The 26,578-nt window shown below is 49.1% G+C and overlaps 2 protein-coding genes across 6 annotated transcripts in view; one reads left to right on the top strand and one right to left on the bottom strand.

Annotated features, from left to right (window-relative positions):
- Nucleotides 1-236: 236 nt before the first annotated feature.
- PCID2 (PCI domain containing 2) lies at nt 237-24,895 on the bottom strand. Of its 5 annotated transcripts, none has more exons than XM_060636634.3 (14): nt 24,732-24,895; nt 18,326-18,415; nt 15,172-15,245; nt 13,677-13,742; nt 12,773-12,814; nt 11,759-11,813; nt 8,275-8,378; nt 5,221-5,296; nt 4,441-4,582; nt 3,302-3,402; nt 2,070-2,143; nt 1,792-1,917; nt 1,147-1,270; nt 237-828 (listed from the first exon to the last, which is right to left on the bottom strand). In XM_060636634.3, exons 1-14 carry the CDS (start codon nt 24,765-24,767, stop codon nt 739-741), a joined length of 1,200 nt encoding a protein of 399 aa, XP_060492617.1. In that variant the 5' UTR covers nt 24,768-24,895; the 3' UTR covers nt 237-738. The 5 variants fall into 5 exon arrangements, with proteins under 5 accessions (XP_060492617.1, XP_060492618.1, XP_060492619.1 ...); XM_060636635.3 differs by having other exon boundaries at nt 4,441-4,558; XM_060636636.3 differs by lacking the exons at nt 12,773-12,814; nt 13,677-13,742.
- Nucleotides 24,896-25,156: 261 nt separating this feature from the next.
- Nucleotides 25,157-26,578, top strand: part of CUL4A (cullin 4A) — a 46,671-nt gene continuing 45,249 nt past the window's right edge. Inside the window, exons 1-2 of the mRNA XM_060636632.2 lie at nt 25,157-25,435; nt 25,757-25,872. Of these exons, the coding sequence (XP_060492615.1) occupies nt 25,282-25,435; nt 25,757-25,872 (270 nt within the window). The 5' untranslated portion in view covers nt 25,157-25,281. The remainder of the gene's footprint in view (nt 25,436-25,756; nt 25,873-26,578) is intronic.

The following is a 26,578-nucleotide window of genomic DNA, read 5'->3' as shown; positions in this document are numbered from 1 at the left end:
GCCAGAGCCCAGAGCCAAAGCACACCCAAGTGGTCACCCACCTCCATGGGGCCAGCTGGCGCCACAGGGAGCAGGCGCACACCTCCCACCGAGCCCAGAGGGCCCGCCAGGCGGGAGACTGATGCAGGACCAATCCGTCAGTCTTGAGCTGTGGCCTGTGCCATAAGGGGAACCACGTTCTCTGAAGCAGCTTCTAAGCTTCTACCCTCAGTAACACCGCAAAGACAAGCTGAAAGCACTTAGGACATTTTCTTTAGTAAATTTTGCACGAACAGAGGAAATGTGCACACTCTGAAAACATGGCAGGCTGTAAAATGTGGAAAAAGTAAATTCATTTTGTATAAAGAAGCCTTAAATTAACCAAACACTTTGATCAGATACAAAGTTCAAATTTAACATATAAAAATAGACGTGCCCCCAGAAGACAGAATAAAGGACACGCCATTCGTATAAACTCAGGATGCTGTTTCAGAGGAAGGGTTACGTAAAAATTTACAAAGGTGCCTTTAGGAACAGCACTTCTGAGGTAACAGAGCTGTGCGGGGCACAGAGCCCCTTCGCCCATCCACATTTTCTGAAGGAGCTCCCGCTCTCCGCATGGTGGACCTCAGTTGTGAGCCCAGAGAAACGAGCCCAGAGATCCCGGCGGCAGAGGTCCTGGCACAGGATGGATTTCATCTGCGCAAACGGTGACTGAAGGAACATGCCGTCCTCCCGTCCTCGGGACCGTGCACGCACTCAACACACTGTCGACAGCGGGGGGAACGGGTTCTGCTTGCTAACAACCAGCTTCTGATGCTGATGTGATATGTAGCCTTTAATGTGGCCCTGCAGGGGAGAGAGGGCTGGCTCGTGGTTCTGGGCCAAGGAGTGGGTGCATTCACCACTCAGCCCCGCGCATAAGTGGCCGACTCCAATCGCAGCCGCTGGATCCCCCGGGGCGCACAACAAATAAACACACATGGTATGGACAACAGAGAAATCCAGACTGTGTCCGCCCACCCGCGTCCCCTCTGAATACCACAGTTATTCCCTAGGATGGAATCAGTTCTGTCAGAAAATGCCTTCACAAACTAAGTGGCTTTCCCGCAGCTCCACCCGAACACCAAGTTCGAGGCCCAGCCCACTGGGACGCGGCTCACTCACCATGTAGATCAGGTTGGCCAGGATGCACTGGACCTCATCGATGTCCACGTCCTCCACTCGCATGAACTTCAAGGCAACCAGGAAAGCGTCCAGAGACAACTGGTGTGTTCTGAGCAGCAGGTACCTGGGGGAGGGAGGTGGGGGTCCACGCGGGTTACCAATGGCTGGGGCACTGGTGGCAGCTGACGCTCCGAGTCGGGAGGGCAAATGTCTCCTGAAAAACCACCTGGGAGACACGCGAGAATCACTTCTCACATGTATGGGACATCTCACTGAATGGAGGCGATCTCTGAAACCAGGGCACCCCTGACAGTGAACAGTGTCCTCCGCAGTCGAGGACAGGTGGCCCCCACAGCTGTGAGCAGAAACAGATACAGAATTCAACTACCTGACAAATGGGAGCGGGGCAGGGTTTGGGTCAGCTGGTCATGTGACAAAATGTAGGGCCCTCGACCCTGAGCACTAGTACCCATGCCCGCAGGTGGCCGTGCTCTCTGAGTGGCCGCAGAAGTCTGCTCTCATTCCACAAGAGCACAGGGCAGGGCTGGGGCCTCGTCCACACAGGCGGTCAGAAACCTCCACAGCCCAGCCAGGCGGGAGTCACACTAAAACCTAAACTTGTTAAAAAGAAAATACTTAGCTTACACTTTCTTGAAGAGATTCCTGTAGGTGATGATCTTCAGCTTCTCAAGGATAAGGAAAATGCCACAGCGGATAAAGAAGGTCTCGTGCTTCGTCAGAGCCTCGTTCAACAGCAGAAGATTGCCTTCACTGCGTGTGAGGGACAAATGCGCAAACGTGGTCACAAAAACCGGAGCCAAGGACGAGAGCGCGTCAAGGAGCAATGAGCTCTCACAGACCACGTGACAGATTTTTAGCTGATGTCATATTTTAAAAGGGCCCAAGTGGAAAAGGTTAGATACCTGACAGCTTTGGTCACTTCGGCAAACTGCATGAGGTGATACTTTCTCAACAGCTCGATGGTCGGCATATGACCCTAAGACAAAGCACCAGTTGTCCAGAATAACACCGTTTCGTTCTCAACAGAGTTGATCTTTGACAAAATTCATATGAAGGAATCACCACCTTTTGAAAACTTGCAACCTGTGTTTCTGAGTTTCTTTTTATTATGATGTTTATTTATCTTGAGAGAGAGAGAGAGAGAGACAGAGCACGAGCGGGGGAGGGGCAGAGAAAGAGGCAGACACAGAACTGGAGGCAGGCTCCAGGCTCCAGGCTGTCAGCAGAGCCCAACACAGGGCTTGAACCCACAAGCTGCGAAATCATGACCTGAGCCAGTTGGACCTTTAACCAACTGAGCCATCCAGGCGCCCCTCTTACAGTTTCTTCTGAAGTACTGGAACAAGGCCTATAAACATGATGGCAGATGAGCTAACAAGGGTCTGGCCATTAGAGCCCCTGGGAGCAGTAGTGCAGTCTTGCCTCTCAGTTGGCACCTGACCTTGACCTTCTCATGCCCTCACTGGTTATAACTTACAGGGGAAGCAGCGGCTGAAGAAAACACTGAGAGCCGGGAACTCAGAAACGTCTTCCAGGAGAGGCAGCTGAACCATTTACAACTGCAGGCTTCTGGGAAGCAGGGTCAGAAGCAGGCAGGGCACGTAGGACACGGCACTTTTCGGCCATCAGCTACCCTGCTCTATTTACATTTTAACCACGTGGGTACTGCTTTGATCACTTTTTAAAATTTTTAAACGGGAGGAAAGGAAGCTCTATCACTTTGAGGAAGTTTTAGTCAATTAAACTTGCCGGTTACTTGCTGTTTCTTTTCAAGTCTCTAATTAACTTTGGGTGACCAAATGAGATACCTACAGACAGGCTGGAATGACGTTTTTCTTTCTTAATCCGCTTCTATTAATTTAGATTTTTAGGGGAAACAGATAAACACGCATTTACTGTGTCTTACAGATGTTCAACTTTTAAGTTAGATACTTTTAAGAGGAAGGAAGCACAAAACCTTTTTAGAAGGATCTACAGTGTCAGCTGTGGAGATAAATGGTTCAGGCCACACACAAAGCTTATTGTCCCCTATTCCGGGGTGCACTCACATGGGGCTCAGACGGTAGTACCTACGCGCCACCTGCAGGCAAGTTCCGAGAAACAGGGTCTACAAGAGCTGAGTGGCATCACTTACCAGCAGCATTTTCACTGGGAGTAAATAGATGAGAATCATCCGTTTGTTCTTCTGACTCGAGCGGTGGCAGTGCTCGAAGGCAAAGGACAGGTACTCCTCGGCTGCAGGGACACCGACAACGTGGGAGAGGTCGGAACCCCACCCCACCCCCCCAGCCCCGATAGAACCACAGTCTCAGCAACTGGAAGCACCTACGGCTGACAGTGAAGGCTGTTTGCTGTGCTTGGTACTCAAATTCGGGGGAAAACTAGAGTGGTACCTTAAGAACCCTCAAAAGAATACGACGTAAAAGCTTCTATTCTTATGCTCCGCATTTTAAGGGACTAACACGAGGTAGGGGAACAACCCAGGAGGGCCACGTTCCAAAGCCCTGGACAGCTGGTCTGCATGAGCCTACGGAACAAGACCAGAGCAGTCGCCAGGACAGCACAGTTGCTTTCGTTATCAGACTACACAGCTCTAACGCACGGAGAGAAAGCACTTTTAGTCACGTCGCTCCATGTGCACACAGCCGCTGAAGACGTGGGTTTAAAAGGTCTAGTCTGGGTACAACACAGGAGACCACGGGGAGCCGCCACACGCCAGCTAATCACAAAGTTTAAGAGAAAAACCTGGCTTCGTGTTGTCGAGAAAACTCACGAGAAACGAACAGTGACATGGTTTCGAGAAAGCTCGGCTCTGACAAGCACTGAAGTGGCGACAGTACACAGGGTGGGGGGGGGAGGGGGGTGGACACGTCCCCTGGGGTTTCCACAGCTGACTCCCGGCCTCCGCAGCCACCACAAGGGCACAACAAAGGAGGGGGGGGGGCAATCCCTCACGTCCAACAGGAAGGACTGTGGTGTTTCAATGACATCACATAAGAGAGACGCCCACAGCGACTGAGACTCTGGCAGGGGCTCCACAGACCAGGACAGGCTTTCCTTTCAGTAACAACTTTGGTGCCCACAGCTGCGCGCGCGCGCGCACACACATGCAAGCACACGTGCACACATGCACATGCATGCACACGCACACACACACACAGCCTGGATGAGGCTTACAGCAGATTCCACTTTACGTGCTAATAAGGTGCCACAACTGTTGCTGCCGCCCAGAGCCCCGCATCTTTAGAACCCTGGAAACGAAGACGAACAAACCTTGCTTGAAGTCACTGTCGAACATGGCCTTGCGCCCGACGTAGTACCTGAACGTCACCCTCTGGGCGGTGCTGTAGTCGTCCTTCAGGTTGGAGCTGTCGATGGCTCTGATGAGGGGCTTGCACAAGTGCAGCTTGTTTATCTGCGACAGCCCCACCCCTGGAGTTACAGCCCCTCCCCCGGGGTTACGGCCCTGCCCCCGAGGTTACAGTCTTGCCCTCAGGGTTACAGCCAGCCCCAGGGTTACTGAGGACATGGCAGGACCAACACCAGCTTCCCCCCACCACATACACACCTCCTCGGAGCAGGAACTACATGGTTAAAAATGCCTATTTAGTAATAAGAACTGAAATGCCAGCTGCGTGGCAGATTACCCCAGGCTGGAGGGCTGCCACAGAGGGGCCGCAGAAGGGTCACTGGCCAAGCCCACGCGGCAGGAAGGGCCTCTTTACCCATCCAGGCACCCCCTGCTCTGCAGCTAATTACTGCAGCAGAGAAGGCTGGGGTGAACCCCTCCCGTGCAAGCCCAGTCCCCCCACGCCAGGCACACCGCTTGGGGCATTGGCGCCCTGCTTTCCCTGGAGGTGCAGCCCTCGCCTCATGAGGCAGAGGCTGAAACGGTACGACACACACAAAACACTTGCTGCAGTCCCCGCCCCCAGCAGGTGCGCCACGGACTCGACCGTGAGTCCAGTTACGTGAGGGTCATCCCCCAGCGACCCCAGGGACGCCGGTGCCCAGGGAGACGGGCAGAAAGCAAGCGCCCCCAGGGAAGCACACCTTAAAGTAGATCTTGAATAGCTGGTTCACCAAGAACAGCATCCCCCACTTCTTAGAGTCCTCGATGCCAGCCCGACTGTGGGAAGACAACTGTTGTTTAGTTACATGGAAAACAAGGGTTTTATTTATTAGTCACAAAGACAATCTACCTAAACAAAATTAGTACTTTGAGATAAAAACACCGCTCCAGCCTCGCCCATGAAATAAAACAACATAAAGCAGAAGTCTGACCTAACAGGCTACGGAGTACGCATCACGTGTGTTGGGTAACGCACTGTGGACAAGGGGACGTGTTCTTGCTTATCCTGACAACACGGTGAACTACAGAAATCCACAACAACGTGGACAAACCACAAACAGAGCAAGACGCAGCACATGCTGTGTAGGCACCGTGGGGAGGGTCTGCCTGGGAAGGGGATGGGCGACGACAGTGTCCTGGACCTCCAGGGGGTTTGGGTCACACACGGGTGATGACTTATCCAAATACAGTCAAGATCCGTGGGAGTCACTGTGGGTAAATTTTACCTCAAAGCACAAGAGAAACCGCAGTATTTAAACAAGTCACTGAGGGACAGGCCACCTTTGGAATGCACCAGAAACAAAAAACAAAGGCAAAGTGCTAGATGCACAGAAGGGTAGATACCCATCTGCAGAGCAAGTGGCGGGTGTACAGGTATTTTCACTGTAAAGTTCCGTCAACACGGCCAAACGCCTCACGATTTCATGATACAGGGTTGGAACACAATCCAGAGTTGTGTCTCCCACGAGTCCGTAGGCCGCAATGGTTCTTCCAGGCGCAGCTGTGCGCTCACTCCATGGTGCCAGTGGCCAGCTGCCTGCAAACTCAGATGGAGACTGGCAGGCTGTTCACAAGCCAGAGAAATAGAAATCACTCCCTAAGACCAGGGCATGCCCATATCAGAATGCTCAACGTAAAAATACGGTCGGTGTTTAAGTATCAAAGTCCTGTTTTGTGACAACAGCCAGCTCCTTCATGACTGTCACCAGCCAGGTGCAGGGTCTCCCCCATGACTCCCGTCACCAGCCAGGGACAGGACCTGAACAAAGAACCCTCTCTCCGTGGGTTTCACGTCGTCTGTGAAGTGGGGACAATGCAGCCCCGGCCACCTTGGAGCGCAAGGTGAACACCGCTCTGGAAGGAGCAGGAGGAGCAGGTGCTAGCATCATGGCTGAGCACTCTTCTCAGCACCCCACCTGGGCCCGTCTGGACTAAAGGCAAGGACCTCTTCCAGAGACACGCGGAAAGCAGCCTGGGGGGAAGGGGGGTCACAGGGTTTCTCTCAAGCAGCGGTGCCCGCACCTTGCCCACAGTGGTTTTCATTCACGTCTCCTTGGTGACCGAAGATGTTGAGCATCTTTGCGAGGGTTTCCTGGCCGTTTGGCTCCCTCCTTTGCAGAGTACCTATTCAGACCTTCGCCCAAGTAAGGCAGGTTTTTACCTCTTTCCTGTCGACCTGTGCAGTTTTCACACATCCTGGACACACGCTGTCAGTCACATCATTTGCAAATATGTTTTTTGTGTTCTACGGTTGTTGTGCACTTTTTTGATGGCATCCTTTGAAGCGTAGAAGTTTCTAACTCTGATGAAGTCCAGTTTCTCCGTTTTTCCTCAGGTTACCGTGTTTCGGGTGACACACCAGGAAAGCCACTTATCCCACAACAAACCCAGACTGAACACTCCCTGGGCACGGGGGCCACGGCATGACAGCAGTGCAGTGGACTCCCTCAGCCTCGGCCACAAGCGTCCCCGTCCATGTAAGGACCAATGGGGAGTGCAAGGACAAGAGTGCGGTCTGTCGCGAAAGCCACAGAAGCAGAGCCTCCTGTCTGAGGCCATGTCGGAGGCCACCACTGACAGAAGAGCAGAGCGGGAGGACAGGCGGGCACCCGCGACCCCTTGGGGAGGGCCCCGGCTCACGGACTGGCCACTGACATCCAGCTCTGGCTGGAACATTGTCAGGTGGGGCTGGTGGGGACAGGGGTAAGAGAAGAGAAGCTGGGACACTTTCCGTGAACAATAGTTTTGTATGTTTACGTAAGTATGGAAAACTTCTTCCTTTCCATTACAATTTCCAATTTTCCTTTCCATTACAACTTCCAATCAAGTTTTTTTTTTTTACAGAATCAAGCGATTTTATAATGGGGGAAGAGATGGGGTTTCAGGAGGGAAATGTAAACTCTAAAGCAGAATCGGATAGAAAGCCTAGGATTAAAAAATAAATAACAGCAGACGAGATCAGTCAACTCGAAAGAGGTCAATACAAATCACCTGCACCGAAGGCCAGAGAGGGAGGACAAGATGGAAAACCAGCAGCACCAGTGCCCGTGGCAGAACACGCCTCCCACAGGCATCCCAGAGGAGACACACAAAGAGGAAAAATCCCAGCTCTAAGAATCTAATAAAACACATTCGTTTCCAGACCTGGAGACACACAAAGAGGAAAAATCCCAGCTCTAAGAATCTAATAAAACACATTCGTTTCCAGACCTGAGAAGCTCAACGAACCCCGAATAAGAGAAATACGGCGACATGCAGGGCAGCAGAGTCTAGTGGCAAGAGACACGGTGGAAAGACGACGCTGCCAGAGGCCGGAGGTGTGTGCTGCGAACCAGGAACACAGGAAAACGGGAGGACGGACGTGCTAACGCGCCAACAGAAAACACGGTCCATCCGGAATTCTCCACCCAGCAGAAAGGAAGGTGAAGACAGTGCAGAAAAATGAGAGTTTAGAGAATTCGGTGCCAGCAGACCAGCACTCGGAGCAACGTGCTGGTGCGGGACCTCGTGTAGGAAATGGGCCGGGTGCAGTCAGACCCCGGGACAGAGGAAAGGGTTCTGGCAACGCGGCACATGGCAGAGGTCAAAGGCTGTTTTCTTCTCCTCCCTCATTTCCTTTACACAACAGTGACCATCTAAAACAAGAGACGGTAATGCTGTGGGGTGACCACAGACACCCAGAAGACAAGTGTCGACGGCTGACCAAGGACAGGAAGGGGCGTCGCATGCTGCTGGGAGGGGGCGCGTGTACTCACGTGTCGCTGGCGCAGACGCGGAAACAGCTCATCAACAACTCAGCCGCCTTTTCCAGCATGTCCCCAACCTTGCTCCTCCCTTTCTTCACCAGCTGCTGGTCCGCCTGGCAGACAACAAACAGTCATCAGTCATGCTCTCATTTCCTCTAGCATTTCTGGCACGGCTAGGAGCAAAGATGGCTGCAACTCAGGGTCAAAGTCCCAGAAGGTTCTGGGCAAATCTTTTAGTTAATGTTGCTTTTAAAAACTGAGAAAGTTCCACAGCGTCTTCCAACTCTTCCACAAATCAAATTTCTATTCAACCAACTGAAATGACTGAGGCTGTCATCTGTTTTTTAACCCTTTTTCACATGTGGCCCCGTGCTGCTAACGGAGCCTTTCCTTGAGTGCTCACAGACTGCTCCACCCCCCACATACAGCCGGTCAAAACCCTTGAAATGTACCCTCTGACAGACACCAAAGTCATTCCCAGGTTTGACTCTCCCCTGGTTTTCCAGCCAGTCTTAGTTAGAGGAGAACCCGTTTCCTCCCACTCACGCCCCTATCACAGGTTCTCCACGTAAGGTCTATGGACCCCTGGGGGCCTTTGGAAGACTTGCAGGTAATCCCTGTGGTCAAAACTATTTTCAGGACAACACCAACAGCCACCGCTTGTCTTTCCGCTATACTGATGTTCACACCGATGGTGCAAAAACTATGGCAGGACAAACCGCTGGGGCCTTTCCAGCAACACCAAACTAAAGCAGCAGTCAGCAATCCTTCAACCAACCAGGAACACTGATGTCACTTCAAAATGTCCTTGATGGGGTGCCTTGTGGCTCAGTCAGTTAAGCGTCCAACTCTTGGTTTCAGGTCAGGTCATGATCTGTTTTGTGAGTTCCAGCCCTGCATTGGACTCTGTGCTGACAGCTCAGAGCCTGCTGGGACTCTCTCTCTCCCTCTATCCCTCTGCCCCCTCCCCCTCTTGCTCTCTCTCAAATACATAAACTTAAAAAGAGTTCTAAAATGTCCTTGATGACACAGTAAATGTTAATTTTAAAATCTTGGTCCTTGAATACATTTATTTTCAATATTCCTTGTGATGAAATGGAAAATATGCCTAAAGCATTGATCTGTTGCACACCGAGGTATGACAGTTTTTGTTTTTTAAGGAAAAGCACTTGGGCAGCTATTGGGAGTGGCCAGCTATCACGTGGAACCAACAACTGACCAAAGGGCATGGTGGTCCAGGCAGCAGGGTCTGAAGGACCAATGTGCTCCAAGGTGAATGAAACATGGCCATCAATTCCACACAAAACACTGACAGTATTTGTTGCCAAAGACATCTGTACTTTCAAAAAAAAAAAAAAAAAAATCAAAATTTTGTAAAAGTTGTATCAACCATGATGAATTTGGCAACATTCCATTACTTCAAAGCTCTTCTGATAAGGTCACTGGAGACATTAACAAATGCAGTTTTTCTGGTTTGGGGTTTTTTACATAATGAAATACGTCAACATCTGGAACATCTCCTTAACTCAGTGAACCAAAATTTTCCAAATGACCGTTTGATCCTACAAAATCACATGGGAATGAACGATCCATTCAGAGTTCAGGACACCCCAGTGGATTCTGATGTACCAGCAGAAAAGCTCGCTGCTAAGCTTCAGAAGCCACGCTGTAACTAACCTCTACAAATTACCTCCTGGAGCTCTGGTGCGGCCCAAAAGAACACCTACAATCATCTGAAAGACTATTAAAATATTCCTCTCCTGTCCGTCTACATCTGTGTGAGTCCAGACTGCCTTCCTACATTCCACCAAAGCAACATAGTGTGGCATCGTGCACACAGAAGACCATGGGAGTCCAGTCGCTTCTGTCAACACTAAGAGGTCAAAGAATGTGACTCTTCTAGGTACATTTTGTTCATTTGGAAGATATAGTCATTTTTTATTTAAAACATCAATTGTGAGTCGCCTGGGTGGCTCAGTCAGTTAAGCCTCCGACTTCGGCTCAGGTTATGATCTCATGGTTCGTGAGTTTGAGCACCGCCTTGGGCTCTGTGCTGACAACTCAGAGCCTGGAGCCTGCTTCGGATTCTGGGTCTCCCTCTCTCTGTCCCTTCCCTGCTCACACTCTGTCTCTCTCTCTCTCTCTCTTTCAAAAAAAAAAAAATATTTTTAATTTAAAAATTAAAAATAAAACACATTACATTACCACATAAAAGACTTATTTAGATAAATATGTGTTTAAATCCCAGTTAAAAAATTTTTATACAATAAATATACAAATAGGTAGAACACACATAACCAAAAGCTCTCCGGAGCCTCAGATAACTTGCATTTAAGTTCTATTTTTCGGTTCTAGAAGTTTCCATGTAGCTCTTCATTACATCTTCTAGTTCTTTGCTGAGATACCCTTATGCTTGCATCTGCTCAAGCGCGTTCATGACCGCGCCCCAAGGCTTCTTTATGACGGCCGGGCTGCCATCTGGTCAGGGACTCCAACATCTGGCGTCTGTGGACGGTCTCCTCACAAAGCTCCTCCTGAGACTCTCCGAGAAGTGATAATCGGGGCACGAGGTTAAGAGACTGTGTGCCTCGTTCCAGCAGGGGATGCCCCGCCGGCGGGGAACCGTCCCGGGCTGGGTGGGTCCGGCTCCCCACAGGCCCCTGCAGGGCTGGGGACCCGCATGCGGCGGGTGGGTGCAGCAGGGACTACTGAGGAGGTCCGTGCTTCTGGGCTGCCCTCCCCCTCCTGCTCTCCTCAGGGCCTCTTCGTCGCAGCCCATGGGCATTTCTGGGTTTTAGGCTCCTCTGGGCCCCCGGCCAAATTGGGGAACCCGCCGCTCACTGCTCTGCAAGTCCCTGGAGTTTCCTGTCTGCCTGTGGGGCCGTGATGGCCTCAGCATTCCCGGCAGGACAGAGAGGAAAGCTGCAGCTACCCCACCTTGTTCAGAGTCGGAAGGTATCAGTAATTTTTATCAATAATTTTTAAACCCGGAAAGGCGTGTTGGGACCAAGTTCACAACTGCTGCTCCTATCCCAAACTGCCGCGTGTGGCTCCCCAAGGGCAAACCAGCCCCATCACACCCGCAGCCTTTGCCTCCTGGCACCACGGAGACCCCCAGCTGCCTCCTGGATCCACATCAAGGAGGAATCCTTCAAGACAGCACGGCCACATCTTAACAGAAGACAGTGCAGAACCGTTCCCTGGGCCCACTCTGCCCCTCTGAACACCTGCCGCACGCCACACCCGACGAACCACACTCAGGAACAAGCCTCTCCACGTCCACAGTGTGAAAACCCAACACATGTTTAAATCTTCACATCAACCCAGCGACGAGAGTGAGGTCCAGCCACCCCTGTCCTGTTGCTCTCTACACCAGACACCCCCTGCCTAACCCAGTCCTTCCCCAAAACTTTGGGAAGAATGACGTGAAATTAAACAACAGGTAGAAATGGAGTTTGAGTTTTAAAACGATAGAGATAGAAACTGAACTTACATTATTGGCAAATATTCGAAGGTCAAGCGCTACAGCATACATGACAGGCAGAGCCCTACGGGGCAAAAAAGCAAGAACGTCTGAGGAGGCCACGAGGTCAGATTCCATTACCATAGCTGGGAATGACACGGACACCCAGGTCCACCATTCACACAGCGGCGACCTCCCTCCAGGGATCTGACGGTTACCGCTGCCTCCCTCGCCTCCCTTCGGGGCAGGCTCAGCCCCGGGCTCCCTGATCGACACGGACGCCGGGCACTGAAGCGCCACCCGCCCACCGCCCGGAGCCTCTCTGAGGCCTGGACCCCAGTGCGTCTAGGTCCTCAGCCCAAGACAGCACCTCCTCACGCCGTTCTAGGACCTCCGCCTTCCCCTCAACCATTATCCAAACAGCTCCACTAAAAAAAGATGTGGTTCAGTGAGACCAAACACGACCCAAGAGACGTAACAGACAAAATGTCATAAAAGTTTTTGTTTTTGTTTTTTTAATTTAACTGGCGGCATGGGTTTTGTGTGTAAGACAAGTCTTCAGTTAAAAAAGGTTTTTTGTTTTTTCAGTAAAAGATACCTGTAAGCCTTCAGTTAGCGCAGTATAAACACACTTCAGTATTTACCTACAGTTAATAAATCAAAAATCATAAAATTAAGAATCAGTCTGTCAAGGAACTTGACCTGATATAACTGTACTTGACCTGCCTTTTTATCCAACTTAAAGCCCAAAGTTCAAAGCTGACAACTGAAGGGAAAGATAGTATTTGATGTATATTTTGGGTCTGGTAGGGCTGAAGTAGAAACAAGGCTTCATATTTATGTGAACACAGCAAACTCTCTACTCTGCCACATGATGTTTATGCTATGAGAACTCCGTTATCTGCGCTGGTATTATCCTGCGTCAACACAGGATATTAATATCCACAGAGAAAACACATTTATTTGGAATAAAGTTTTAAAAAGCTTCTGCTAAAAAAAAAAATTGCCATTTGCTAATTTCTGGCTGCTTCTGCCCATACTCACCAGTTGTCCTCTTTGTGGGCCTGAAATGCCCGCAGGAAAGATGTATTATGTTAAGGAAGGAATAACATACAAAATCCAAGTAATGCCACAAACGGTAAGAAATATGAAGGACTCTAAATTTTAAGTTTAGAAGATCATGTATCAGAGAGAGAGCTTCTTAAAGGAAAAATATACAGATTACAAATATCTGAAAGTCATTAGGTATGAGTATAGTAATTATATTTCTCCAAAGTAAGGGACTGAGATTTTTTTCATTGGCAACTTCAAACATTTGGTTTCTCTGAAGCCAGATGATGAGTTATATATAATAAATCTGTAAAATATATTTCCCTGATTACAGAATTCTTAAATTCAAAGGAGACTTCCCTAGTTAGTAACCGACTCTCCTTTGTATATTTAAACAAGGTTAAAAAAGAAGCAAACTAAAAATCTAGAGATACATATAAAAACCAGAACATTCATTGACTGAGGCCTTAGCTAGGAGATATCACTTAAATGACTTAAATCAGAAACTAGCTTGATAAAGCTCTTTAGTGACCACAGTCAAATGATGATGTTTATTGAGTTCACTCCTGTCCACCTATGCCTGGATTTCAGAGCTCTTGTATTTCACCAAAAGGACTAAGTAGTTGCTGTAACTAGACTTAATGTTTTAAAGGAGATATTCTTCCAACAGAATTAAGGAACCTTAATCACAACCTGTATTCTTCCTCGCTACCTAGGTAACATGACAGTCTCAAGGTCCATGCTAAATTTAAGCACCTGAGTGAAAAGGCGAAACCAGTTTCTCTTCTGAAAGGTTTTTTCATTCCTTTCTAATTAAAGGTATGAATAAAACTGGCCCGATGTTTCAACATCTTAAACCCCAAATATAACTGAACAGTAACACCAATGACAAAGATATTGGACGATGACAGTCTGGCATTTGTACGCCTCTATGAAGTCGTGGTTCCCCACGGCGTAAGTGCACCTGCAAAGGAAACATCGCGGACTAAGGATAGAGGAGCAGAACCTGGAAGGGAGCTCCACAGACCCCACCCCTCACTTCGGTCACAAATGCCCGGTCCTCTGCTGATCCTGAAGTTGGAGCTACAGGAACCAGGATGAGAAGAGACACACAGGTGGCTTCTGAACTAAAACGGGCTGATGTGAGATGAAACCCACACAAAGTCCTAAGACTACTCTCTCGGGTCCCGGGAGGAGACCGAGCTGCAGCAGGTGAGAATGACAGGTGCTGGTAAAACCAGAGCACGACACCTGCACTGCACCTGAGGGGGAGAGAGTACAGGGGCAGGGGGGTGTTCTCACTGGGTGTTCACTGGGCAGTCGGCGTCAGTGAGTTCACCCCCAAATCCGGAACTGTACAGAGCCAGGAAATAGCAGGGTGCCTCACACTGCCAGGAACCCAGTGGCACCCCCAACCTTTCCAGAGGGCCCCTCCCAGGGCTCACACGGGCTCTTCCTCCACCTTGCCTCCTGCACCCCAGCCTGCTCGGAAACACCGGAGGCACACAGGCAGGAGGGCGACCAAACGCCAGTGCTTTAGGACATCAAGCTCTGCCCACTCAACGCAAAAACGATGAAAACAGCAGATATGAGATGTAACTAAAAAGCAGTCTTTGGGGTGCTGGGGGGGCTTAGTTGGTTAAGTGTGCAACTCTTGCTTTCAGCTCGGGTCACGATCTCACAGTTGGTGAGCTCAAGCCCCATGTCAGGCTCTGTGCTGACAGTGTGGAGCCTGATTGGGATTCTCAGGAGCACACACGCTCTCTCTGTCCCTCCCCCACTCGCAGTCTTTCATTTGCTTTGCTCAGCATTAGCTCTATTCTCAGCAGCACAAGTCAACTGCAAGCTGAATGCCCTCCTGAACAACAGAGCACCCTGCAGCCGATACAATAGTCAACGCTCCCAGCACCACACTCTAAACACATGAATGTGCGGGGCGCCCAGGTGGACTCAGTCGGTAAAGCATCTGACTTCGGCTCAGGTCATGATCTCACGGTTCGTGAGTTCGAGCCCCACACTGGGTGAGCCCCCCTTCTCTCTCTCTGCCCCTCACTCACTTGTGCCCTCTCTCTCTCTCTCAATAAATGAATGAATGAATGTGCAGGACCACAATATAGCTTCAACTTTTAAAAGCATCCATGATCTTTCAAATGAAAACAAGTTTATTAAGATTTTAAAGTGGCATAAATTTCAAAAGTTCTCATAGGCTTTACCAAAGTAAAACTTTTACTTTACCAAAGTAAATTTTTTTTTTTTACCAAAGTAAAATTAAAAATGAACTTTTCTTTTCAAATTATTCTTTGTTTCAAATTTTGGATGATGTTAAATAAAATCCCTAGTTGATTCAGCAATTCCCAGATTTGTTTTATTTTTCCTCCTCACCAACAGATTACCTTAAATGAGCAGCAAACATTTCGTCATAAGGAGGTTCCAAAACCTGTTGACATTTCTCTTCCGGGGAGGCCAACTGAATGATAAAAAAACAAATGACAAAAATAAAATTTAAATTGAAAGGCATTAAAAGAATGCAATGTGTAGAAAGAGATTTAGACAAACCTGTTTCAAAGGAATTTACACTTTAGAGTTCACAGTAACATTTGACACTCTAGCCCTTCTGAATTAAAGAGTCGTTACTTCCACACACATTTATCACTCAGGGTCTGTGACAGGGACTACACAAACACACGTGTTTCATCTACCACAGTCCAAGAAAAACCCTGGACGCTTCTGTGCGTATCTTAATACAACAGCCAGTCAGTCAAGAAACATTTATTGAGCAGCTACTAGTGCTTAATAAAGAATGCAAAATAAATAAGGCCACATGACTCAGAGACGATGCCCTATTAAGAATCACTTCTCCTTGGGGCGCCTGGGTGGCTTAGTCAGTTGGGTGTCTGACTTTGGCCCACATCAACCCACGGTTCATGGGTTCAAGTCCTGCGTCAGGCTCTGTGCTGATAGCTCAGAGCCTGGAGCCTGCTTTGAATTCTGTGTCTCCCTCTCTCTCTGCCCCTTCCCTACTCACACTCTATCTCTCAAAAATAAACAAACATTGAAAAAAAATTAAAAAAAAAAATCATTTCTTCTCACCTCCTGGTGACAGAGCCACCCTCTCTGTGTCCTGGCTAGGCCAGCTGACATTTATTTCTAACATTTTCTTCCCTCTCCCTCTTGGCCAGATTTCAGATGACGTGAGGGCCACGACGGGTCATCCGGCACACAGAATTAAAGGAGCCCGTGGGTGTGGACTGGCACAGTGAGTAGGGCAGGGAGGAAGGGCAGGTGTGTGGCACCCACGGAGGCGCATCCGGCCGGCAAGCCTCTGGCACTAACTTCATTTAGAGCGACGGTTTTCAACTCCGTCGCCCAGGAGAACCATCCAGGGAACTTACAAAGAGCCTCCTCTACTCCACAAACTGGTTCACTTAGTCTGAGGTACTGCCTGTACGCTACCAAATATAATCTCCAATACTCAGGGCTCCTTTTTCTTACAAAACAAAACCTGTGCTTCCAACAGGAACACATTAGAATATCGTAATGGGAATCACGAGGAAACAAGACTTTATAAAACGACAAGAATATTCCCCACAGAAGGTAATGCTTGGGCATCACTTATCTGTTAAGTCAAGGATACTTTTTTTTTTTTTAATTTATTTTTTAATTTACATCCAAGTCGGTTAGCATGTAGTGCAACAATGATTTCAGGAGTAGATTCCCTAATGCCCCTTACCCATTTAGCCCATCCCCCCTCCTACAACCCGTCTAGCAACTCTGTTTGTTCTCGATATTTAAGTCTCTTATGTTTTATCCCCCTCCCTGTTATATTATTTTTGCTTCCCTTCCCTTATGTTCATCTGTTTTGTATCTTATAGTCCTCATATGAGTGAAGTCCTATGATATCTCTTTCTCTAATTTCACTTAGCATAATATCCTCCAGTTCTATCCACATAGTTGCAAATGGCAAGATTTCATTCTTTTTGATTGCTGAGTAATACTCTATTGTATATATATACCACATCTCCTATATCCATTCATCCATCGATGGACATTTGCGCTCTTTCCATACTCTCTTGTTAATAGCACTGCTATAGACATTGGGGTGCATGTGCCCCTTCGAAACAGCACTCCTGTATCCCTTGGGTAAATTCCTAGTAGTGCAATTGCTGGGTCGTAGGGTAGTTCTATTTTTAGTTTTTTGAGGAACCTCCATCCTGTTTTCCAGAGTGGCTGCAGCAGCTTGCATTCCCACCAACAATGCAAAAGAGATCCTCTTTCTCTGCATCCTCACCAACATCTGTTGTTGCCTGAGTTGTTAGCCACTCTGACAGGTGTGAGGTGGTATCTCATGGTGGTTTTGATTTGTATTTCCCCAATGATGAATGATGTTGAGCATTTTTTCATTGTCGGTTGGCCACCTGGATGTCTTCCTTGGAGAAGTGTCTATTCATGTCTTTTGCCCATTTCTTCACTGGATTATTTGTTTTTTGGGTGTTGAGTTTGATAAGTTCTTTATAGATTTTGGATATTAAGCCTTTATCCGATATGTCATTTGCAAATATCTTCTCCCATTCCATCAGTTGCCTTTTAGTTTTGCTGATTGTTTCCTTCGTTGTGCAGAAGCTTTTTATTTTGATGAGGTCCCAGTAGTTCATTTTTGCTTTTGTTTCCCTTGCCTCCAGAGACGTGTTGAGTAAGAAGTTGCTGCGGGCAAGATCAGAGAGGTTTTGCCTGCTTTCTCCTCAAGGATTTTGATGGCTTCCTGTCTTACATTTAGTCCTTTCATCCATTTTGAGTTTATTTTTGTGTCTGGTGTAAGAAAGTGGTCCAGGTTCATTCTTCTGCATGTCGCTGTCCAGTCTTCCCAGCACCACTTGCTGAAGAGACAGTCTTTATTCCATTGGATATTCTTTCCTGCTTTGTCAAAGATTAGTTGGTCATACATTTGTGGGTCCATTTCTGGGTTCTCTATTCTGTTCCATTGACCTGAATGTCTATTTTTGTGCCATAAATCAAAGATACTTCTATTTCAGTGTAGGATTTAGCAAATGTTATCCATAAAATGCCAGATGGTAAATATTGCTAGCTCTGCAGGCTGTAGGTCTCTGTTGGCCTGCCGAGCTACACCGCTATGGCGGGAAAGCAGCCACAGACAGGACATGAACAAGCAGACGGGTATACTCCATGAAGCTTTACTCATAGCAAGACATATCTGTGAGCTCTGGGGACAGACAGGCCAGGGCACAGCCTAAGCCCCACCACCTGCCTGCTGGATGACCTTGGATGACCTTACTATACATTCTATTTCTCTGAACCTCAGAGGGTCATGTGGGAATTAACTACAGGAACCTGAGACGCATACCTCAGGATGGTATCTAACACAAAGTGTACAATAAATAACTGGAATTATATACATCATAGACAAGCTTTAAGTTTTTCAAAAGAATGGCAGTATTAGTCTCCTTCTGACTCAAACTCTACACTTTCCTTAGGAAGCCGGACACCCTAGAGGCCTCTCAGACACCTGCATACGTGGAACCTTGCGCCCACCTGGAGCCGTGGGTTGGCAACATGAGGGTGCTTGAAAGACACGAGCTCTGCACAGGACGCCCCATCTCTGGTGTCGATTGCTTCATAGACCTGAAACATTTGAACAGAGAAAAGCTAAGTAGAAAATAAAATACTCATAGAACCTAAATAACAGGTTGTATGCCGCTAAAATCCATTTTCCCTACTCTGAATCAGGGAGTCACAGTAATAGAAATGCAACAAGTCGGTACTCTCTTTAGCCAGCAAACAATAACTACATTTCAAAATGAGATCTTTTAGAGGCAAATAAACAGGTGACTTACTGTTAAAAACAATGAGAAAGCAGCATAAGCCAGTGGTTATTAATGAAGGTGAATTATTTTACTTTTACTCAGTCATACTGACACTTGAAAACTTACAAAGCTTATAGGGAGAAAAAAAAAAAGCTTAAGAATCACATATACCCAAAAAAAGGCTTTTACTCAACCTACATATAAAAGCAAAAAGGGAATGGCAACACCTAAAAGAAATGATGTCATAGCCATACCACGGGAGACCTGGGCACTGTGAGCAAGAACTAAATAGATCCATCAGTGATGACACTGGAAAGCATCCATAGTATGTTTACCGTTAAGCAAAAAAAAAAAAAAAAAAAAAAAAAGTCACAGGAAAAATGCCTACCTTAATCTGGGAGGAAAAAACAAAAACAAAAAAACCCCTACATATGTAAGCACAGGAAGAAACACAGAGCCCACACCATACAGCTGACCCCCTGGCCAGCAGGACCCAGGAGACTTTTCTGTCTGTCCACACTGGAGGCCTGGGTTGCAGCAGACATTTGTAATTAGAAAAGCAAACGAGGTCTTAAAATTATGTTTACCAAAAGATAACATAAAAATCCCAACCGTACAGGTAGAGAAAGCTGCATATACGGTACGATTTATCTACAGCGGGATCAGTTACGTAAACCTCATGTCCATGTAAGACTGCGATCAGGCGTGACATAAAGCAGACTTCAATGGTACACCCACAAGAAGGCGCTCGCATTGCTGCCCAGCAGTGAGAGGCAGCAAGACACCTCCGTGCACCTACCAGGAGAGGTGAGCGTGAGAAGGGCGGCCAGACTAGCCACTCCCAACAACAGACAGTGAAGGGTGCTGTCCCACACCGCTGGCGGGAAGCTGCTGGGAACGCCTGCTGCAGGGCACACACCTGCTCTCCCACCCCACCCAGTAACCCCCACCTGGCATCTCAGCTAGAAGAAATGGACCCAACTCCCGGTCTGTTACACCACTTAGGGCATCACCTAAGACAATATATGGACTAAAGAATCTGCCATCGACTCTCCAATGAAACCATGCAAGCACTTAGGTTTGGAGCCAGTAATTCCACTTCTAGGGATTTGCAAGAAACAAGAGATTTGTGCAGGGTTACATCAAATATTATTACAAGGAATCACAAAATACTGGTCCTCAAGGAGGCTGATAAAGGCTGCCAAAGTCCCTGTCACCGGACGGGTGAAGGTGCAAAGGGACAGCAACAGACCACGGACAAATCCTAAAAGAACCAACACACTATTCAGGGAACATGAGGACCACAGCCAGGCAGTCACCTGTGTCAGCCACCGTGACATGTCATGTCTCAGAACTGTTGGTGTCTTGATTTAGTCAGCCCCCATTAGACCCCGAGGCTGGACTCCAGGACAGCCCGCTCAGCAACTTGCCCTGCAGTGTCCCTGGTGGCCCGTCTGGGCACTCCCCAGAGAAAGTTCTCTTCCCTGGCTACTGCTGGTCACCTGGTGACCTCCAGGCTCCAAGCTGGTCCATGGAGGCTGGAGGGGGACAGGGGAAGAGTCATCTACTCTTGGAACTCGTAATTTCTTTAAGTAATCTCTATACCCAATATGGGGCTTGAACTTATGACCCCAAGATCAAGGGCTAGCCAGGTGCCCCTTGGAACTCATAATTTCTTAAAAATACATTTACTAACTCCATCTGCTAACAAGGAAGGCCTAGAGGTAATGATATGCCCCCACCCCCAGTGGCAATGAGCACAGCCAGCACCCAGATTTTCTAAACTCCAGTACCTACTGAAAGGAACCAGAGCCGCTGGAAAAGGACTGGTCCAGTGCTGGGACAGGGACAGAACTACATGAGTTTGGAGTGGATGTTATTGTATTAGAAAGCAAAGCAGAGCTCAAGGAAGGATGAACACAGGCCAGAAAGCCCCAGAAACCAGTCTGAAGGAGTTCTTAGTGGCCAAATCTGGGACAAGCAGAGCTTCAAAAGAATTAAGAATATTCTTTATAACTTTTCAATGTTTATTATTTGAGAGAGAGTGTGCACATGAGCAGGGGAGGGGGACAGAGAGAATCCCAAGAAGGCTCTGTGCTATCAGCGTAGAGCCTGACGCGGGCTCACTGTCACAACCATGAGATTGTGACCTGAGTTAAAATCAAGAGTCAGATGCTTAACTGAGCCACCCAGGCAAATAAGGATATTCGTACTATTGGTTCTGGATTATTACTCGGCATTAAAAATGATCTATAATAATACATCTTTAAAAAGGAGCATGGGGAAAAGCATTTTTAACAGATGAAATAGTAGCTAATAAATGTAGAAAGAGTGAGAGAATCACCCCTTGGTAAATATTAACGTAATAGCTCACTTGGGAAAAGACCACAAATGAAAGTGGAGACCATTCTGTGAAAGGGCATAGGGCAGGTGCTCCCAGGCCCCCACAGGACCCCCCCCCCCAACACACACAGATTATGACTCGATTACAATGGGAAAAGTACCTTGACCCTGGAGCAACTTGATGGGCATCTCCTTCAGCAGGTGATAAGCAAGGACCCCTGAGGCAGCCTCCTCAGGTGAGGCCACAGAAAACCCACGCCAGCCACGTTAACCCAAACCTTAATCATTAAAAGTCAAATAAAGGCCGATGGTGAGAAATCTAGGATCCCACTGCCCTGCACATGTTTTAAAAAGCTAATCGTCGTAAAATAAATCCCTTCCCAGAAAAAGGCAAGAGTTCTCTTCTAGATTAAAGACCAAAGAGCCATGTGCCTGGGTGGCTCAGTTGGTTGAGCATCTGACTTTGGCTCAGGTCATGATCTAGCTGTCCATGAGTTCAAGCCCCACGTCCGGCTCTGTGCTGACAGCTCGGAGCCTGGAGCCTGTTTCAGATTCTGTGTCTCCCTCTCTCTCTGCTCCTCCCCCACTCATGCTCTGTCTCTCTGTCAAAAATAAATAAACATTAAAGACCAAAGAGCAAAACAACCAAATGCAGAGTGTGATCTGACTGGATCCTGGAGTTAAAGAAGAGGTTCCAAAGAACACTCTGGGTAAATCATGAATTCTGCTTTAGAAAACACTGATGTAAAATGTCTTGGGTGCTCTACAGGCTGTGCATCGGGACAGCAGAATGGTCCTCAGTGAAGGGCCACAGTCAGCGACTTCCTTCAAGTAGTTCAGGAGAGAGAAGTGCAGGGGCCCAGAGGGAAGGAGGAGGCCGACAGGGTGGCCAGGTGAGGAGTGGACATGTCTTGATTGTACTTCTTTCAACTTTTCTGTAGCTTTGAAAATTTGCAGAATAAAAAGCTAAGGAAAATAAAAACTGTAAATGTAGACAGTTTTTAAAAAGTAACCTGCTGGGGCGTCTGGGGGGCTCAGTCAGTGAAGCACCTGACTCTTGATTTTGGCTCTGGCCATGATCTCACGGTTCGTGAGTTCAAGCCCCGCTTTGGGCTCTGTGCGGACTGCACTGAGCCTGCTTGGGATTCTCTCTCTCTGTCCCTCTCCCCAAATAAATAAATAAACATTAAAAAAAAAAAAGTAACTTGCAGTTTGAAATAAGAGTTTGTAGAACAGACAAAAGAATGACGTAAAGGACACCAAAAAAATAACACCAGCCCTCAAAGAGATGTTAGAGATAACGATGAGATCCGCCTTTGGGAGGAAGTACAGCTATCTGTGGATTTTCAACTGTGCGGGGTCAGCACCCCTAACTCCCACATTGCTCGAGAATCAACTGTATGTGCAAACTGATCTTTTTCTAAGTACGACAACAATTCTTAGAAGTAGCATATATGGGGAAATGTAAAGTAAATTAATTCAACCTGTCCTCTCGGAACAGAAATGAAACCATATGCCTGTCGAAACAAAGAGCACTAAATAAAAAGGGTCTCAACAGACAAGAGGACATCTTAGCTATGACTGACTGCTGGCAAAGACAGCCCTTTGTGGGCTCTCGAGCTGGGTGTGCTAGCCCCATGAGGCCCTGACCTCTAGCTCTTTCACTTGGGCCACTGCTCAGGGCTGTTTATGTGGCTGTCACCTTGAGAAATGAAGCAATGTCTCCCCTCATCCCTAACCCTAAACAAAACGCAGGCTTAAATCACTGCTTTCTACAAAATGGGTGGATTCCCAACATTCAGCGTTTCTCTCTTGGATGCAGGTGCAGGCACCCTTCCAAGCCCACTGGGTCTCCAATGGGAACTGAATCCAAGGGAACCAACAGGCTGACCCCACACTGCCCACCGCACTGAGTTACAGGCCCTTGGTCTCTGACCCAGGAACGCATGTGTTCTGTGAGCATCCAAGAAACTAACAAGAGAACTCATAAACTTACGAGGAGTAAAACCAAACCCCAGACCCAAGTGCTATTATCAAGTTATCACAGAGAACACAGGAAATGACAGACACATGACTTGTCCACGGGTAGTTGCTGGCTGAAGTTACTGTGAAGTACGAAACAAGGAATGGAGTTGTACCCAACTGACAGTCACTGAGATTCAAAAAACAGCATACTTTGGAGCCTGAGAAATAGGTAGGTTGACTAAAACAGGAAACGTTGGCTGAAACTCAGGCTAACAGAGGCAGTGCGCTTTGTGTTAAGGGTATGAACTCTAAGGCCAGAACTCCCAGTCTGAATGGGCCACATAGTAGCCCCGTGACCCTGGAAAACCATTTAACTTCCTCTGTAAAATGAGGCTTGCAATGGACCCACCTCCTAGAAAAAGCAGTAATGAGTTACTACAAACAACAGTGGTAGGTTCTTAGTAAGAGTTCAACAAGCACTAGTGGTTATTCTTCCCATCACCCCAACTACTTCATCAAGCAACATTCCCCTGGGAATACAGGAACAGGATCCAGGAAGACTTTGGTGAAACAGAGGACTATGAAACTTGGGCCAGCACCAACTCTAACTTCAGTACTCACTAGAATGAGGAGGTCTGAGCATTGGCAAATCACTGCACTTCACTCCCTTCTATCTACCCCCATTTATCCTGTCAACGAATTGTATTGAGCCTCCACGTGGGTCAGACTATGTTCAAGGCACGCAAAATGCCAAAAAGGATTTAGCTGTGAGCAAGAGAATTGTAAAATATTCAGAAAAACATGAAATTCTAGAGAGTCTCTACTCAAGTTGGTTCTCAAATGTCTTTCCTTCCAGCTTTAAATAAGCTGGTACTAGAAAACCTTAACTCTGCAAAGATACAGCCACAGTAGACTTCTTAAAAGAAAGGTCTTAGATCTCAATCAAAATATTGGCAAATGAATGCATACTTGCATGTTTTAAATTTTTTAAAAAGCATGTATCTGTTTTTTCAGGATTCCTGTTTTAACTAAATTACCAAATATCTATGCAATGAACGGTCCCAATCATGTCAGACTGTATTCAATTGTCATCTAGATATCTTTATCTGGTTGTCAACAGACACCCCCAACTCAACATGTCCAACACCGAGTTTAGTTTTCCCTCCAAATCTGTTCTGCTCATGTGTTGCCCACGCTGGAAATTTGGCACTTATTCTCCCAGTCCCTCAGCCATAGAATGTTAACGGAATGTTTCCTAAAGACATGTTTAAAATCCGCTCCCTCTTTTCCTTATCACCACTGTTCCAGTTCTAGGAATGAGCACAGTTTAGTGGACACAATGCAAGTTTTGAATCCATAAACACTTATGCTTTCAGTGTGCTCTGCCGTCAATAGGCTGTGAGGACGAAACTCCCGTGAGATGCACTTCCATACAAAGTCCGCCGGTGCTAACCGTGTCCTCGACGGTTGCTCCACTAGCGCTCGTGGCCGGACCACCTGCCTACCCCATCCCACCAGTATCTGTCCGGGGTCTTGTCGTTGGGCCAGGCCTTCCACGGCTGAGGCCCCACTGCTCAGCGTGGCTAACAGGCCCTCCGGGTCGGCTAGGACCACGCCGCACGTCCCTAAATTGAGGTCAACGCTCACCGGTCCGCCCCTGGGCTCCCGGGAAACACCGTCAGTGTGCCCGTTCAGTCGCCCTTGCTTCCCGTCTGGGGGCTAAGAGCTCAGGCAGAGAGACCGGGCGAGACGACTGGCCCCGGCCCACGCGTTCTCGCCAGCGTCGCGGGGCTCCCGCTGCAGACCCCTAGGACGGAGCGCGTTACCTGCTGCAAGTACTGGTTGATGGTGATGTGCGCCATGGCGGCTCCCCTCCACCGGATGTGGGCGCGGCCTGCGCGTCCGGCCACGGCCACTTCACTTCCGGCCCTCGGTCCGTCCGGGCCAGCGTCCCTCCGCCCCCGCCTTCCCCGCGCTCTGGTTCCGGAGGGACAGAATCCGCGGGAGCGCGTCCCGGGCCGGCATGGCGGCACGTCCGGGCTGAGGAAGGCCGGGGTCCTCTCTGCGATTCGCCGCCTCTCCTCGGCGAGGACGCCTCGTCCGCGGCCCCTAGGTGCCCGGGCCTGCCCCGGAGCTGACCGGGCCTGCGCCCCGCCGCCCCCTCGGCTGTCGCAGGTTCCGCACGGAGCGCGGCGGACGCGGCGCGGCCCGGCGCCGGGTCGGGGTCAGGCCGGGGTCGGGGTCGGGGTCGCGGTCGCGCCGGGCCGGCCGGGCGGCGGTTGGGCGGCCCGGGGCGGTGCTGACGACAGGCCCGCCCGCCCGCGCGGCCGGGGAGGCGGGACGGGGCGGGGCGCCCGCTGCTTCCCGGCCGCAGCCATGGCCGACGAGACCCCCAGGAAGGGTGCCCTGTCGGCGCTCGTCGGGCACACCAACGGCCTCACCAAGCCCGCGGCCCTGGCCGCGGCCGCCGTGTCGCCCAAGCCCGCGGGCGGCGGCGGCTCCAGGAAACTAGTCATCAAGAATTTCCGAGGTGGGTGCGGGGCGGCCGGCCGGGAAGGAGCGGGGGGGGGGGGGGGGGCCGGGGTCGCGGCTCCTCCCGCCCGCGGCACCGGCCAGAGGAACCGGGCCGCCCGGGCAGCGCACTTCTTCCGCCGCCAGCCGTCCCGGCAGCGTCCTGCTGTCGCGTGCCCGGGTCAGCCGGCGCCTGCGGACCTGCGTGCGCTTCCCGCTCGGGGCTCGGCGGCGGCGAAGGCGGAGCGGGGCTCGCGCGGCGGCCCGGCGGACCCGGGGGGGTGGCGGGGGATGGTTCTGTGAAGCGCGCCCGCCTCACTCGGGCTCTCCGGACCCACAGACAGACCCAAACTGCCGGACAACTACACGCAGGACACCTGGCAGAAGCTCCACGAGGCGGTGAGAGCCGTGCAGAGCAGCACCTCCATCAGGTACAACCTGGAAGAGCTGTATCAGGTGAGGCCCCGCCGGGGTGGGCGGCGCTGCCGGCCCGCCTCGCTTGCTTGGGTGCTGTCACGGTTGTGTAGGTAACACACCGGTCCAGGGCCAGGAAGTGTGGTGCGGACGCGGGTTGGGTGGTCCTCAGTGTTGTTTCAGAGTCGGAAATGAGGGAAGTAGCGGGAACGCAAGCATCGGCCTTCCGCAAGAACAGTAAGAGTCCTGGGGCGGCGTGTCCCCCGGGTCATTGCGTGATTCATTGGTGGTTGGTGGTTGTGGGATTTTTATTTTCAGGCTTAAGCTGCCTGGAAAGATAAAGTTATGCCATTTCGGGAGAAAGATGTGTTTCTAAGAGCCACACGACTGTCATACTTTTTTAAATAGACGTGATTTGTTATTGTAACTTCACGGTTACATAGGACACTCTCTCTGCGCTTCTGGCTCATAGATTTTCTCATTTTGTGATTGTTGCTATTAAGACATGCAGACAGATTTTGTTACGTTTCATGTAAAGATGTTCCATTTTTAACACAAAAATGGTTAAAAGTACATGTTACTGTTTGCGTATTCCATTTATAAGCAGACTGGTTTCTCTGATCTTCCATTTGTAAAGAATGGCACTCATCAACTAGTCTGTTATCTACGTTTTAGGTAACAATATGATACCACAATTTCTATTAAAGGACTTGAATTAAAATTTTTCTTCTGTTTGCATGAGTGATTA

Source organism: Panthera onca, chromosome A1, assembly GCF_046562875.1.
Source record: "Panthera onca isolate mPanOnc1 chromosome A1, mPanOnc1 haplotype 2, whole genome shotgun sequence".
Lineage (NCBI taxonomy): Eukaryota > Metazoa > Chordata > Mammalia > Carnivora > Felidae > Panthera > Panthera onca.
The sequence above is the reverse complement of the archived record's forward strand: the minus strand, read 5'-3'. Positions and strand labels throughout refer to the sequence as shown.